The 17,185-nt window shown below is 43.4% G+C and overlaps 1 protein-coding gene across 1 annotated transcript in view; it reads right to left on the reverse strand.

Moving 5' to 3' along the window:
* LOC141258737 (fucolectin-like) overlaps positions 1-17,185 on the reverse strand; it is a 37,590-nt gene that overhangs the window by 7,517 nt on the left and 12,888 nt on the right. The window contains exons 3-4 of the mRNA XM_073673792.1: positions 16,192-16,266; positions 1,684-1,758 (exon numbers count right to left, since the gene is read on the reverse strand). Coding sequence (XP_073529893.1) covers positions 1,684-1,758; positions 16,192-16,266 — 150 coding nt within the window. The remainder of the gene's footprint in view (positions 1-1,683; positions 1,759-16,191; positions 16,267-17,185) is intronic.

Consider the following 17,185-nt stretch of genomic DNA (forward strand, 5'->3'; position numbering starts at 1 on the left):
TTTGAACAATGGTTAGAGGCTCCTGAGATACTAATGAGATTACTGGAATGCTGGACACTTTGCAAGTTAAATTAGTGTACATAAACTGACGAGCAAGCAGAACATTAATAAAACACAGCCAGCAATAAATAAAACACAATAAAGTATTTCTCTTGGATTAATAAATCTAATCATCTGGCTAATTATGATTTTAAGTTGTATCGTCACAGCACTATATGCTGGATCAGTGGTTAGCACTATACGATGGCTCAGTGCAGCCTTGCTGCCCTGGGGTCCTGGGTTCAAATCCCACCAAGGACAACATCTGCAAAGAGTTTGCATCTTCTCCCCGTGTTTGCGTGGGTTTCCTCCGGATTCTCCGGTTTCCTCCCTCACTCCAAAGATAAACTGAGGGAATGTAGATTGTGAGCCCCAATGGGGACAGAGATGATAATGTCTGTAAAGTGCTGTGGAATTAATGGTACTATATAAGTGAGTAAAATAAATATATATTGTGCATAATAGCATGTATTATATAGTGTACAAGACAGTGTGTATATGGTATACAGTATATGTAATATTGTGTATTACACATGTTACAGCGTGAATATACAATAAAGTTTAAACAGTGTGTCTCTCTGTAGGTACATGCGTGCATGTGGATATACTGTGTGTGTGTATACACTGTGTTCCAAATTATTATGCAAATAATATTTTCTCAGATTTTCCCAAATTACCTATATGAATTGCAGTCATTGTAATTTTCCAGTCAAATAACTATTAGAGTACAATTGAAAGGTTTTTGTATAAACTGCCTATGATAACAGGATATTTTTTAAAAAAATAAAACACTCAAACTGCACTCAAAATGCATGTTCCAAATTATTATGCACAGCAGAGTTTTCAACCTTTTTATTTTAATAAAGAACAAAAAAATGGTCATTTGTGAAATTATAAGCATTAGCAGGTTATTACACACTGAAATCAAACAGTTTTCAACTCAAAACTTTATTCTAGGTGATGTTACATTTGCACATAGGACCGCTTGTTGGAAAGGAGCTTCTGAACTCTCTCGTCCATTGAATTTGTCAGGTTTTGGATGGTTTCTGCTTCAATTGTTTTGCATGAGGACAGAATACCCTCCCGCGGCCAATGACAACCTGGAGCCGGCCCTGTCTGCAGGTTAATACTATTAGTTTGTTTTTTTGCTAACAGCTTTCTTACTTACCCCTACTTGCTAGCTAGCTAAGTTGCTAGGCTGTAAACTTCTCCTCCTCTTATTGTCTACTCTGTCTGATGTATCTGACTTCTACTAACAGGAATTTCCAGGCTGTCTGGACGTTATCAGGGGCGTAGAAGAGCTCATAGCACTACCGTCTGAAATCAGAGGATTATTCATTTAGTATTTGAAGAGGGGGTTTTTCACATGGATTTTGAAGCAGAATTCATTCCAAATTCCTAGGGAAAAAAATCCTTGTGAACTTTACCGTAGGGTTTATTCACACATGGATTTTTCAGCTTCAAATTCATCTGTGGATTTCATTAAAATTTCCATGTTTTCCAGGCTGACTGTATTTGCCCCATGTGAACAGTTCTTTACAGGGGAATGGGAGGTATTTCCTCTTTAATTATTAGTGGAGCTGACAGTGGCTAATTGGATAATCTTATACTTATTGGAGATATTCTTTAAAACGTATCACTTACATTTGGTCGGGCAGGGTTCCGATTCTTGGTCTTCCATCGCTGAAGTCAATTCCTCATGATCCATGTTTTCTGCAGCTAAAGAGAAAAAGTCAAGTAAATGTCCTGTCCATAGAGGCACAACATGTGTCCAGTCTCAGACATCGGGAGAAAACGCGCGTCAGTGGGATAGGGACTCCCTTGGTCATTATTAAGTTTTACTGGGGTGTGAATGTCACCAGTTCTGCATCTTTCAGTATTTCATAAGCAGAGTCACATGTAAACCACCATACCTATCTACTTTAGAGTAGTGACATAAAGGAAATTGCAAGACGTGATATATTAAAGGGATTGTCCACTACTTAATATTATGTTTTTTCACCGTTGGAACCGTTTCTCTTTTCTGCACTTTGTTTTTTTCTTCTTCAAAGAGCAATAACCTTTTTATTTTTTCCGTCTGTATAGTCATATGAGGATTTATTATTTGTGAGACCAATTGTAGATTTGAATGACACCATTAATCTTACTGTATAATGTAGTGTAAAGGGAGAAAAAAAATTCATGGCAATGTTTCAGTTCACGTGTGAATCTTTCTCCAGCAAAGAACGGACCTCCTGATTCGGCAGGCCGTACGGTAATAGCAAAATCTTATATATTGTGACAAAGTCACTGGCAGAATACTGGAGGGGAGATGCGTGTCTCTGAGACTTTTTTGCTTCAGTGACGTAAAACATGGAGGTTTCTCCTGCACGTTAGGTGCAGAGAGGGTTAATAGCCAGAGTTACAAGGACATGCTTTACAGGTAACATAGTTTTTAAGGTTGAAGGAAGACTAAGTCCATCTAGTTCACCCCATAGCCTAACATGTTGATCCAGAGGAAGGCAAAAAAACCCATGTGGCAAACACTAAGCTCCATATTGGGGAAAAAAATTCCTTCCCGACTCCATACGACAATCAGACTAGTTCCCTGGATCAACGCCCTATCAAGGAATCTAGTATTTATAACCTGTAATATTATACTTTCCAGAAAGGCATCCAGGCCCTTCTTAAATGTTACTAGTGAATCCCTCATGACACCATCATGCGGCAGAGAGCTCCATAGTTTCACTGCTCTTACAGTAAAGAATTCCCGTCTGTGATTATGATTAAACCTTCTTTCCTCCAGACGTAGAAGATGCCCCCTTGTCCCCGTCTCTGGCCTCAGAGTAAAAAGATCAGTAGAAGGGTCTTTGTACTGTCCCCTCAAATACTTGTACATAGTAATAAGATCATCCCTAAGCCTTCTTTTTTCCAAACTAAATAACCCCAAGTGTAATAACCTGTCTTGGTATTGCAGACCCCCCAGTCCTCTAATAACCTGTCTTGGTATTGCAGACCCCCCAGTCCTCTAATAACCTGTCTTGGTATTGCAGACCCCCCAGTCCTCTAATAACCTGTCTTGGTATTGCAGACCCCCCAGTCCTCTAATAACCTGTCTTGGTATTGCAGACCCCCCAGTCCTCTAATAACCTATCTTGGTATTGCAGACCCCCCAGTCCTCTAATAACCTGTCTTGGTATTGCAGACCCCCCAGTCCTCTAATAACCTGTCTTGGTATTGCAGACCCCCCAGTCCTCTAATAACCTGTCTTGGTATTGCAGACCCCCCAGTCCTCTAATAACCTGTCTTGGTATTGCAGACCCCCCAGTCCTCTAATAACCTTGGTCGCTCTTCTCTGCACCCGCTCTAGTTCAGCTATGTCTTTCTTATACACCGGAGATCAGAACTGTACACAGTATTCTAAGTGTGGTCGCACTAGTGACTTGTATAGAGGTAAAATTATGTTCTCCTCATGAGCATCTATGCCTCTTTTAATGCATCCCATTATTTTATTTGCCTTTGCAGCAGCAGCCTGACACTGGCCACTAAACGTGAGCTTGTCGTCCACCAATACACCCAGGTCTTTTTCAGTTACAGTTTTGCCCAGTGTTTTACAATTAAGCATATAATTAATCATTTTATTTCCTCTGCCCAAGTTCATTACCTTATATTTATCCCCATTAAAGCTCATTTGCCATTTATCAGCCCAAGCTTCTAGTTTACATAGATCCTCCTGTAATATAAAATTGTCCTCCTCTGTATTGATTACCCTGCAGAGTTTAGTGTCATCTGCAAATATTGAAATATTACTCTGTATGCCCCCTACAAGGTCATTAATAAATATGTTAAAAAGAAGAGGGCCCAATACTGACCCCTGTGGTACCCCACTGTTAACTGAGACCCAGTCTGAGTGTGTTCCATTAATAACCACCCTTTGTTTCCTATCACTGAGCCAGTTCTTAACCCACATACATATATTTTCCCCTATCACCATTGTTCTCATTTTATGTATCAACCTTTTGTGTGGAACCGTATCAAAAGCTTTTGAAAAGTCCATATACACAACATCCACTGCATTTCCTTGGTCCAGTCCAGAACTTGCCTCCTCATAAAAGCTGATCAGATTAGTTTGACAGGAACGGTCCCTCGTAAACCCATGTTGATATTGGGTCATGAGGTTATTCTTCTTCAGATACTCTAGTATAGCATCTCGTAGGAAACCCTCCAGGATTTTACCCACAGTAGAGGTTAAGCTTACCGGCCTATAATTTCCAAGTTCGGTTTTTTTCCCCTTTTTGAATATTGGCACCACATTTGCTATACGCCAGTCGTGTGGTACAGACCCTGTTATTATGGAATCTTTAAAGATTAAAAATAATGGTCTATCTATGACGTTATTTAATTCCTGCAGTACTCGCGGGTGTATCCCATCCGGGCCCGGGGATTTGTCACCTTTAGTGATTTTTAGACGCTGCCGCACTTCCTGCTGGGTTAAGCAAGTGACATTCAATGGAGAATTTTTGTTATCACTGATCAGGTTTTCTGTCATGCGATTTTCTTGTGTAAATACTGTTGAAAAAAAATCGTTTAGCATATTGGCTTTTTCCTCATCCTCATCCACCATTTCACCCAGACTATTTTTAAGGGGAACAACACTATCATTTTTTAGTTTTTTACTATTTATGTAGTTAAAGAATATTTTGGGGTTATTTTTACTTTCTCTGGCAATGAGTCTCTCTGTCTCAATCTTTGCTGCCTTGATTTGTTTTTTACATAATTTATTTAATTTTCTGTATTTATTTAATGCCTCATCACTACCTACTTGCTTTAGTTCTCTAAATGCTTTCTTTTGTCACTTATTGCACTCCTTACAGCTCTATTTAGCCATTGTGGTTTCCTCCTGTTTCTAGCATGTTTATTCCCATAGGGTATATATTGTGCACAGGTCCTATTCAGGATGCTAATAAATGTCTCCCATTTGCTTTGTGTAGCTTTATGTCTCAGGATATCGTCCCAGTTTATTGCACTAAGATCATCTCTCAACCGTTGGCAATTTGCCTTCCTGAAGTTTAGTGTCCTTGTAACCCCTCTACTACACATCTTATTAAAGGATGCATGAAAACGTATTATTTTTGATCACTATTACCCAAGTGACCCCCAACTCGTATATTTGATATGCGGTCTGGCCTGTTGGTTAATATTAGGTCTAGCAGTGCCCCCCTTCTTGTTGGGTCCTGAACCAGTTGTGAAAGTAATTGTCTCTCATAGTTGTCAAAAACCTATTTCCTTTGCTTGAATTACATGTTTCTGTCCCCCAATGTATTTCAGGGTAGTTGAAGTCCCCCATAATAATGACTTCTCCTTGAGTCGCTGCTTCATCTATTTGCTTTATGAGGATATTCTCCGCCGCTTCCATTATTTTTGGAGACTTATAACAAACCCCTATCAGTAATTTATCACTTAGTGAATAGCTAAGTGCTGGGAGAGAAGCCATCCACCCTATCTCCACTCCAGGTTGTGGTTTTGGGCTATAAAGAGCCAGCCTTTTGACTCAGGAGTTGGTCAGTATCTGGAGGCCAGCTCCAGAGAGAGGAGTGTGTACTTGTTCCTGCTGAACCTGAACTGTGTGGTTTTTGCTAACCCTGAGTGACCGGACCCCGACCGGTGCAAGGACTTTGCAGGACACTTCTCTTATTTTTGTTCGCCGTTAGGCCGGATGGCCTGTGTTTATTTTCCATAAACTTTTTATTGTTTTATGCTACACAATATACCAACTGAAAATTTAAAGAGACAGTGTTCTGTTTATACCTCAATGCGTAGCTGAGTGAGCCGATCTACCACAATATATAACATATATATATATAATCTCCTATGGTTTACAAAAACTCTGATCTATGTAAAAACAAAAGTTAGTGTCACCATTTTCTCAGATCTGCAACTTTTGTTTTTAATTCTTCTTCTGTGAATGGAGCTGTGTAAGTTGTATTTTCTGCTTGGTCCTGGTTATCTTGTACAGTAAAATGCCTTTCTAATATTTATTCACATCATCTATGTTTTAGCTCAATCTTTTGCAGCTACAGTCACCAAGAGCCATCAACAAATCTTGTTTTCAGTATTACTTAGTTTTGCACAGATAATGGAATTGTCACCTGTGCAATACTAAGGAAATCCTGATCTGTTGGTGGCTCTTCTGGACTGCAGTTGGGGAATAATGTTCTATCTTTCTTTCATATTTAACGTTCTTTCACACAGCATGTACAATGCATCCATATCAGTCCTTTTCTCTTCCTTACTCTCATGTACAGCTCTCATGCTCTTCTCATATTCTTAAAACACTCAAATCCATCCACTCCCACTGTACAATGCAGGAGACACCATTGCAAATCAGTGAACCATCTACTCACTCTCTCTATTGTGCTTCTCATAATAACTGATGAATCCTCCCTAACGCTGGCCCACTCTGTACTACTACATCTAACTCCTTTTCTTCTGTACACAGAATCTTATTAACATTCATTACAGCCTTTGTGACACCTCGCCCTCCCTGAGCAATGGGGTTACTCGGAGCTGGGTCAGTGTAGGGGTCGCGGGGATGCAGTCGTGGCCTAGACCCGTTCCGTGCCCAGGGCTGTCACATAAAAAAATAATGGGTTTTTGTTGGTTCGGTGGTAAGGTTGATTCGACTACGCCACCTGCGGTTTCTGGTGAAGGCCACCAGCGCTGCAACAGCCCTCTGAGGCCAGTGTTTTGGGCAGCTCGGTTGGTGCTACTCCCCACAGGCGGAGTAGGCCTCAGGGCAGTAGTTAAAGGAACCGTGTGGAGGTATGGTAGGTGCAGTGAAGCGCAGGAATAAACAAGCGGAGGCGGTGAATGAAGTCATCCGGGTCTTTACTCACTTTAGATGAACTTTCAGCCGCAAAGCTTCTCTCTGCTACACACGGTGTACTGCGGCCACCGGGAAGGGGGTTCAGCACTTCACAGGTAGATCAGGAGCCCCTGTCAAGACCCCGTCAGTGTGTTCCTCTCCTTCTCCTTCTCTTCCCGCTCGTGTCCCTCCCTGGGATCCACTAAGCCGCCGGGCCTTTCCAACAGTGACGTGAAGTACACAGTCAGATATCGGGGGGCCGGTCACCCCTTTTGCAGCAGGAATCCCTCTGGCTAAGCCAGAGTAAAGAATACAGGTGGCGACTCCGCTCCGTCCGTATCCCCCTGGGATCCTTTTGCCTGTGGAGCCTATCTCCTCTGCTCCCCTCCAAGGCCTTCTTAGGACAGGACCTTGACCGGGTAGAGACAGTGGTTAACTCTGACCCGCTCCTCGTCTCAAGGCCAGAGTACAAGGACCGTGTATCTTCAGCCAGCTGCAGACTCTTGCTGGACCCTGACAGAAGACCACAATCAAAAGACCTTGAACTTAAGATGGCCGTAGATTAAATATGAATCAATAAGTGCTTCCTAAAAGTGTGTCCTCCACCCTCACCCACTACATGGTTCTCCCTATCTTTAGTTTCCCCATCTCCTCTATCCCGGCCCGGGGCAGCACCCTGGTGCATTTAGGTCCCCTACAGGACAGGAGTGGTGTAGTGTTGAGTGGTGAAGTGGGGTCCTGTGAGATGCTCCATCCTTACCTGGAAGAGGAGATACCACACCTCTATCTGAGGTGCAGTACCCCTGTGGCGACTGAACCCTCAGGGGCGCCACACCTTCTCCAGTCTCCTTTAACTGTTCTCTCTGGAGCTCTAGATTTGTGTGTAACAAACTCTCCTACATTCACAATTTATTCCTTTCTAATTCTCTTAAGCTTCTTGCTTTCTCTGAAACTTGGATCCAGCAGTTTGGACACTACCTCCGCTGCTGATCTTTTGTATAATGAGCTACATTTTTCTCATACCACCAGACCTGAGAACATACAAGATGGAAGAGTTGGTCTGCTTCTTTCATCAATATGTTCTTTTCAGATCATCCTTCCCCCACAGAATCCTCACTTTTTTTTCCCTGTTTTGAAGTCTACACTGTAAGATGTTTCCACCCCTTCTCTCTGTGAGTGACAGGGGTGTACCATTCTCCGGGCCAATCTCTCCAGTTCGTGAATCACTTAGTAGTTTGGCCCTACATCTCCTCCTCACCTCTGTCTACCACCCTACCTATCCTCTCCACAGTGCTGCACCACCCTACATCTCCTCATCTCTGTCAACTACTTTATCTGTCTTCTCCACAGTGCTGCACCACCCTACATCTCCTCCTCATCTCTGTATATCACCTTAACCATCCTTTCCACAGTGCTATGTAATAGTGGGGAAGGATGTAGCCTTCCCTAGGCACTGAAGTAGTTAAGGAAAATGTTCCCTTAGTTAATCCTCTCTGAACTGTGGTAGGCCAAGCTAAGGGGTTAGCTTCAGTGGTCCAGTCAGTAGAGTAGAGGGGGAACTTAGTGCCCGGATCAAGCCTTGAGTGATATAGAGCTTGTTCCTGGCATAATTCATTGTGGGCTGCAGTACCTGTAAACAGCCACAAGATGCCACTGTCCTGGGTGCAGATGTCAGGATGAGTCTGCTAGCAGTGTTACAGACAGTGATGAGTTAATGCTGTGTGATGACAGCTCACTGAGGGTGGGCACATTAGGAAAATCTCTGTTTAGTTTCCAGAATCAGGAAGTGATTCTTCAGTAAGAGATTGGACAGCAAATGGTTCAGGCAGCCTGACTATAGTGGCTGCTAGGGTAGACAGGAGCTCCATACCCTCAGACAGTGGGATCACCAGTGTGCAAGTCTCCCCACACAAGAGCACGAGTCCTGTCAGCCGGCCGGAGAAACTCATCAAAGGTAGTGAGGACCCGGGGCACTTCTAGTCTGCAGGAAGCAGAGGAAGATAAATAGGACTCCAGGCTAAGACGTGGGGGAGAGATATCGGATCCAGGTCACTGTCAGTATTACAGAAGAGTCTCTTGGGCCAGAGATTAGAGTCACAGAGATGCTTCACTTAAAGAGGGAACCAGGGCTGAAGGAGTTACCAGCGCCTGTGAGAGAGATGATAACCTGTCGGGCCTTATCCATTATATCTGCCTGTAAATATTGTGCATATTATTCTTCCCCAAGTAAAGTCCAAGTTCTGGTTAAGAACCTAGTGTCCTCTGAATTTATTGCTGCCCTGGTCCCAGAAGAGAAATGCCTGGAGACAGCCGCGATCAGATGGCTTGAAGTAAGTGAAGAGCACTATATACACAGCCACACTTCAGAGGGAGGACACGTATTGTCTGTAGGGTGCCATAGCGAGAGGGGGCTACAGCTCGCCCACGACTACCTCGCTGGGGCACCTTACAGCTACACCCCCCTATATCTCCTTCTCATCTGTCTACCACTCTACCCGTCCTCTCCACAGTGCTGCACCGCTCTACATCTCCTCCTCATCTCTGTATACCACCCTAACCATCCTCTTCACAGAGCTGCACCACCCTACATCTCCTCCTCATCTGTCTACCACTCTACCCGTCCTCTCCACAGTGCTGCAGCGCCCTACATCTCCTACTCATCTCTGCATACCACCCTAACCATCCTCTCCACAGTGCTGCACAACCCTGCATCTCCTCCTCACATCTGTCTACCACCCTACCCGTTTTGTCCACATTGCTGCACGGCCCTTCATCTCCTCCTCACCTCTATATACTGCCCTTCCCATGCTCAGTGCTGCTCTGCCTCATCTCTGTTTACCACCTTACCCGATCCTCTCTACAGGACACTACCTGTGCTCTCAGTTCTTCTAAAAAAATTCCAAAAAGTTCTAAAAAATGAAGTTCCTCTGTTGTCTTTTTTGTTTTAATTTTTATGGCATTTAACAATGACGTGGAACAGTGACGTGGAACGGTGATTCTTTAAGTCACAACAATTAAAGTTAATTTTATCCTTTAGATGTTTGAGAAAAATTATGGTAGTTTTATGCAGCCATTTTCAGAGATTCATAACTTCATTTATTTTTTTGCATCGATCGAGCTGTGAGAGGGCTTGAATTTTCTGTAGTGATTTCATGTTTTTAATGGGACCAATTTTGACATTTTTTGAGGAGGTTTATTGACAGAAAAATGGTAATTTTGAAGTTTATAATTTTGAAGTTTATAATTTATATAGGGGTTAGCATGGTGGCTCAGTGGTTATCACTATACACTGGCTCAGTGGTTATCACTATACACTGGCGCAGTGGTTATCACTATACACTGGCGCAGTGGTTATCACTATACACTGGCGCAGTGGTTATCACTATACACTGGCGCAGTGGTTATCACTATACACTGGCGCAGTGGTTATCACTATACACCGGCTCAGTGGTTATCACTATACACCGGCTCAGTGCTTAGCACTATACAATGGCTCAGTGGTTAGCACCATATGATGGTTCAGTGGTTAGCACTGCAGCTTCTCCCTGTGTTTCCTCCAGGTTCTCCGGTTTCCTCCAACACTCCAAAGATAAACTGAGGGAATATAGATTGTGAGCCCCAATGGGGACAGAGATGATAATGTCTGTAAAGCGCTGTGGAATTAATGGCGCTGTATAAGTGAGTAAAATAAATATATATTGTGCATAATAGCATGTATTATATAGTGTACAAGACAGTGAGTAAATGGTATACAGTATATGAAATACTGTGTATTACACGTTACAGCGTGAATGTACAGCAAAGTTTAAACAGCGTGTTTCTCTGTAGGTACATGCGTGCATGTGGATATACTGTGTGTGTGTATGTACAGTACAGACCAAAAGTTTGGACACACCTTCTCATTTAAAGATTTTTCTGTATTTTCATGACTATGAAAATTGTACATTCACACTGAAGGCATCAAAACTATGAATTACCACATGTGGAATTATATACTTAACAAAAAAGTGTGAAACAACTGAAAATATGTCTTATATTCTAGGTTCTTCACAGTAGCCACCTTTTGCTTTGATGACTGCTTTGCACACTCTTGGCATTCTCTTGATGAGCTTCAAGAGGTAGTCACCGGAAATGGTTTTCACTTCACAGGTGTGACCTGTCAGGGTTAATAAGTGGGATTTATTGCCTTATACAACCCCTGGAAAAAATTATGGAATCACCGGGCTCGGAGGATGTTCATTCAGTTGTTTAATGTTGTTGAAAAAAAGCAGATCACAGACATGGCACAAAACTAAAGTCATTTCAAATGGCAACTTTATGGCTCTAAGAAACACTAAAAGAAATCAAGATTAAAAATGTGGTACTCAGTATGGGTAATTTTTTGCAGACCAAGCAGAGGGAAAAAATTATGGAATCACTCAATTCTGAGAAAAAAATTATGGAATCATGAAAATCAAATACACAAATGAACACTCCAATACATCACTAGTAACAGCTTGCAGTCTCTGAGGCATGGACTTAATGAGTGACAAACAGTACTCGTCATCAATCTGGCTCCAACTTTCTCTGATTGCTGTTGCCAGATCAGCTTTGCAGGTTGGATCCTTGTCATGGACCATTTTCTTCAACTTCCACCTAAGATTTTCAATTGGATTGAGATCAGGACTATTTGCAGGTCATGACATTGACCTTATGTGTCTTCTTTCAAGGAATGTTTTCACAGTTTTTGCTCTATGGCAGGATGCATTATCATCTTGAAAATGATGTCATCATCTCCAAACATCCTTTCAATTGATGGGATAAGAAAACTGTCCAAAATATCAATGTAAACTTGGGCTGTAATGACAGCCATCTCCCCAGTGCCTTTACCTGACATGCAGCCCCATATCATCAATGACTGTGGAAATTTGCATGTTCTTTTCATGCAGTCATCTTTATAAATCTCATTGGAACGGCACCAAACAAAAGTTCCAGCATCATCACCTTGCCCAATGCAGATTTGCGATTCATCACTGAATATGACTTTTATCCAGTCATCCACAGTCCACGATTGCTTTTCCTTAGCCCATTGTAACCTTGTTTTTTTCTGTTTAGGTGTTAATGATGGCTTATGTTTAGCTTTTCTGTATGTAAATCCCATTTCCTTTAGGTGGTTTCTTACAGTTCGGTCACAGACATTGACTCCAGTTTCCTCCCATTCGTTCCTCATTTGTTTTGTTGTGCATTTCCTATTTTGGAGACATATTGCTTTAAGTTTCCGGTCTTGACGCTTTGATGTCTTCCTTGTTCTACCAGTATGTTTGCCTTTAATAACCTTCCCATGTTGTTTGTATTTGGTCCAGATTTTAGACACAGCTGACTGTGAACAACCAACATCTTTTGCAACATTGCGTGATGATTTACCTTCTTTTAAGAGTTTGATAATCCTCCCCTTTGTTTCAATTGACATTTCTTTGGATCCATGATTGGCCGTGTTGGAGCCATGATTCATGTCAGTCCACTTGGTGCAACAGCTCTCCAAGGTGTGATCACTCCTTTTTAGATGGAGACTAACGAGCAGATCTAGTTTGATGCAGGTGTTAGTTTTGGAAATGAAAATTTGCAGGGTGATTCCATAATTTTTTCCTCAGAATTGAATGATTCCATATTTTTTTCCCTCTGCTTGGTCTGAAAAAAATTACCCTTTCTGAGTAGCACATTTTTAATCTTGATTTCTTTTAGTGTTTCTTAAAGCCATAAAGTTGCCATTTGAAATGACTTTAGTTTTGCGCCATGTCTGTGATCTGCTTTTTTTCAACAACATTAAACAACTGAATGAGCATCCCCCGAGCCCGGTGATTCCATATTTTTTGCCAGGGGTTGTAAATGGGGTTGGGACCATCAGCTGTGTTGTGCAGAAGTCTGGTGGATATGTGGCGCCCTGCTGCGCATGGGTGAAACAGAACCCAGAAGGGTGCATGGATGGACTTCTCCACAAGAGGCCCTCACACATTCACACACCTCCACCCTACCACCTCAGACCAGCAGAGGGAGCCCGTTAGGGATATATATATAGGGAGGGTGGAGCCAGGCAGCTCAGTTTAGTGTTCAGAGACAGAGAGGAACACAGCTCAGGGTTGAGTTGAGAGTGTGCTGACGCTCAGAGAGCAGTGAAGAGGCAGCGAGCTGCCTGCTGTGCTTAGGCGAGCCAAGGCCTACAGCACGTGTGAAGGCCTAGTGAGGGCCTTGAGTGGGCCGAAGGCGAGAGGAGAAGGAAGAAGTGGCGAGGGGGCAGAGGAGCATACCAGGCTCACCCTAATATATATACCGGACACCAAGTCTGCGCCTACAGGGACCCTTTACACCCAGTAGGAACTACTGGAACCCCTGGAGGACTACAGGTCCCAGGTTTACCAAACGCTGACTACAGTACCAGGGCTAGGAGTCATGGAGGCCTCAGCATCCAGGGAGAGTGATCTCCAAAGAGAAGGCCCTACCACCAGGTCAGCAGGTGCAAAGAGAGACAGTAACCAAGCTAGGCCTAGCTCCAGGCAGGTCAGAAGCTTAGAGAATAAAGCAACGGATCAGGAGGCCCTATACCGGCTCACTGGGGAGAGTCCAAAAGTGTGCCCTTTGCCTGGAGTACCCTGGACCGTGCCTGCAACATCACCAGTAAAGGAACTGAAGCTTACCCCCGTGTGAGTGTCCGTCTGCCCTCCGGGAGCATCCTGCCGTCTCTCCCCTGCACCACCATCCATTACACCCCACGCTGCCCTGGAGCTAGCTCTACCTGTAGAGAGCCACACCATCCCTGTTGCCGTAACACCAGCTCCAGAGTACTGCTCCGCAGTGGCGGCACCCCTTAGCCGCATTCCACAGGTGGCGTCACAAACACTTTCCCAAATCCCCTATAAACTATTCCCCCTTTTACTGACCGCCCTGGGTCACGGACCGGGCCAGCTACCGTTATATCCCCCAGCAACCAGAGGCCCGGCTGCCGAGTACCCCAGGGCCCAGGGGGCGCGTCAGATACACAGCTGATAGTCCTACTGAATAGACTGTTAGAATTTGTATTATGGCAAGAAAAAAAGCAGCTAAGTAAAGAAAAACGAGTGGCCATCATTACTTTAAGAAATGAAGGTCAGTCAGTCCGAAAAATTGGGAAAACTTTGAAAGTGTCCCCAAGTGTAGTTGCAAAAACCATCAAGCGCTACAAAGAAACTGGCTCACATGAGGACCGCCCCAGGAAAGGACGACCAAGAGTCACCTCTGCTTCTGAGGATAAGTTTATCCGACTCACCAGGCTCAGAAATCGCAGGTTAACAGCAGCTCAGATTAGAGACCAGGTCAATGCCACACAGAGTTCTAGCAGCAGACACATCTCTTCAACAACTGTAAAGAGGAGACTTTGTGCAGCCGGCCTTCATGGTAAAATAGCTGCTAGGAAACCACTGCTAAGGACCGGCAACAAGCAGAAGGGACTTGTTTGGGCTAAAGAACACAAGGAATGGACATTAGACCTGTGGAAATCTGTGCTTTGGTCTGATGAGTCCAAATTTGAGATCTCTGATTCCAACCACCGTGTCTTTGTGCGACGCAGAAAAGGTGAACGGATGGACTCTACATGCCTGGTTCCCACCGTGAAGCATGGAGGAGGAGGTGTGATGGTGTGGGGGGGGCTTTGCTGGTGACACTGTTCAGGATTTATTCAAAATTGAAGGCATACTGAACCAGCATGGCTACCACAGCATCTTGCAGCAGCATGCTATTCCATCCGGTTTGCGTTTAGTTGGACCATCATTTATTTTTCAACAGGACAATGACCCCAAACACACCTCCAGGCTGCGTAAGGGCTATTTGACCAAGAAGGAGAGTGATGGGGTGCTACGCCAGATGACCTGGCCTCCACAGTCACCAGACCTGAACCCAATCGAGATGGTTTGGGGTGAGCTGGACCGCAGAGTGAAGGCAAAAGGGCCAACAAGTGCTAAGCATCTCTGGGAACTCCTTCAAGATTGTTGGAAGACCATTTCCAGTGACTACCTCTTGAAGCTCATGAAGAGAATGCCAAGAGTGTGCAAAGCAGTCATCAAAGCAAAAGGTGGCTACTGTGAAGAACCTAGAATATAAGACATATTTTCAGTTGTGTCACACTTTTTTGTTAAGTATATAATTCCACATGTGGTAATTCATAGTTTTGATGCCTTCAGTGTGAATGTACAATTTTCATAGTTATGAAAATACAGAAAAATCTTTAAATGAGAAGGTGTGTCCAAACTTTTGGTCTGTACAGTATATATATATATATAATATATATATATATATATATACTGCTTGTGTATGTCTGGTCAGGCCTGGGGGTCATGCGCTGCCCTACATGGCAGATTTACAGTGGTCACTCCTGTGGCCAGACCACCCTGTGGAATAATGCTTTGCATCTGACATGATCTAACATGCATTCAGGACATTGTGGGCCGAGGCAGCAGCTTCAGACCCCTGAGAGTGGGCACCTGTGGGCAGTGATATATGTGAAGGATGAGGGGCACAAGAATTTGCACATAAGGGGTTGACTTGCATAAATTCCCTCGGCTCTATGCTCTTGTAGGCTTTACAATAGATATCACTCATGTGATGGAAGAAGTCAGTGAAATCTTTGGCATTGTACTATACCTATATATCTCTGCCATATCGATGCATCATGAATCGTGGTATGGGTTAAAGGGGCCATTGAGACTCTTTCACCCGCGGCCAATGAAAACCTGGAGCCGGCCCTGTCTGCAGGTTAATACTATTAGTTTGTTTTTTTGGTAACATCTTTCTTACTTACCCCTACTTGCTAGCTAGCTAAGTTGCTAGGCTGTAAACTTCTCCTCCTCTTATTGTCTACTCTGTCTGATGTATCTGACTTCTACTAACAGGAATTTCCAGGCTGTCTGGACATTATCAGGGGCGTAGAAGAGCTCATAGCACTACCGTCTGAAATCAGAGGATTATTCATTTAGTATTTGAAGAGGGGTTTTTCACATGGATTTTGAAGCAGAATTCACTCCAAATTCCTAGGGAAAAAAATCCTTGTGAACTTTCCCGTAGGGTTTATTAACACATGGATTTTTCAGCTTCAAATTCATCTGTGGATTTCATTTAAATTTCCATGTTTTCCAGGCTGACTGTATCTGCCCCATGTGAACAGTCCTTTACAGGGGAACAGGAGGTATTTCCTCCACTTTAAAATTAGAATGTACTTCCTCTTTAATTATTAGTGGAGCCGATAGTGGCTAACTGGATAATCTCATACTTATTGGAGATATTCTTTAAACCTTATCACTTACATTTGATCAGGTAGGATTCCGATTCTTGGTCTTCCATCGCTGAAGTAAATTCCTCATGATCCATGTTTTCTGCAACTAAAAAGAAAAAGTCACGTAAAAGTCCTGTGCATAGAGGCACAACATGTGTCCAGTCTCAGACATCGGGAGAAAACGCGCGTCAGTGGGATAGGGACTCCCTTGGTCATTATTAAGTTTCACTGGGGTGTGAATGTCACCAGTTCAGCATCTTTCAGTATTTCATAACCATCACATGTAAACCACCATACCTATCTACTTTAGAGTAGTGACATAAAGGAAATTGCAAGACGTGATATATTAAAGGGATTGTCCACTACTTAATATTATGTTTTTTCACCGTTGGAACCGTTTCTCTTTTCTGCACTTCTTCAAAGAACAATAACCTTTTTATTTTTTCCGTCTGTATAGTCATATGAGGATTTACTATTTGTGAGACCAATTGTAGATTTGAATGACAACATTAATTTTACTGTATAATGTAGTGTAAAGTGAGAAAAAAATTCATGGCAATGTGTCAGTTCATGTGTGAACCTTTCTCATGCAAAGAACGGACCTCCTGATTCGGCAGGCCATACGGTAATAGCAAAATCTATAATATAACGGGAGATTCGACCCTCTGTCTGAAGCCTTTATAGACTGCACATGCGTGATGCGCATTGGGGGATGAGGGGTGCCATGCATACCATGATAGGGATGAAGAGACAATGTATTATCAGAATTGGGGGGTGGGGGACCATGCATACCAGGATTGGGGGGTAAGGGGTGCCATGTATACCAGAATAGGGATGAGGGGTGCCATGCATACCAGTATAGGAATGCGGGGTACCATGCATACCAGGATAGGGATGGGGTACTATGCATACCAGGATTGGGATGAGGGGTACCATACATACCAGGATAGGAATGCGGGGTACCATACATACCAGGATGAGGGATGGGGTGCCATGCATACCAGGATGAGGGGTACCATGCATAC

Source organism: Phyllobates terribilis, unplaced genomic scaffold (assembly GCF_046119375.1).
Source record: "Phyllobates terribilis strain yellow unplaced genomic scaffold, ASM4611937v1 Scaffold_3__8_contigs__length_932513732, whole genome shotgun sequence".
Lineage (NCBI taxonomy): Eukaryota > Metazoa > Chordata > Amphibia > Anura > Dendrobatidae > Phyllobates > Phyllobates terribilis.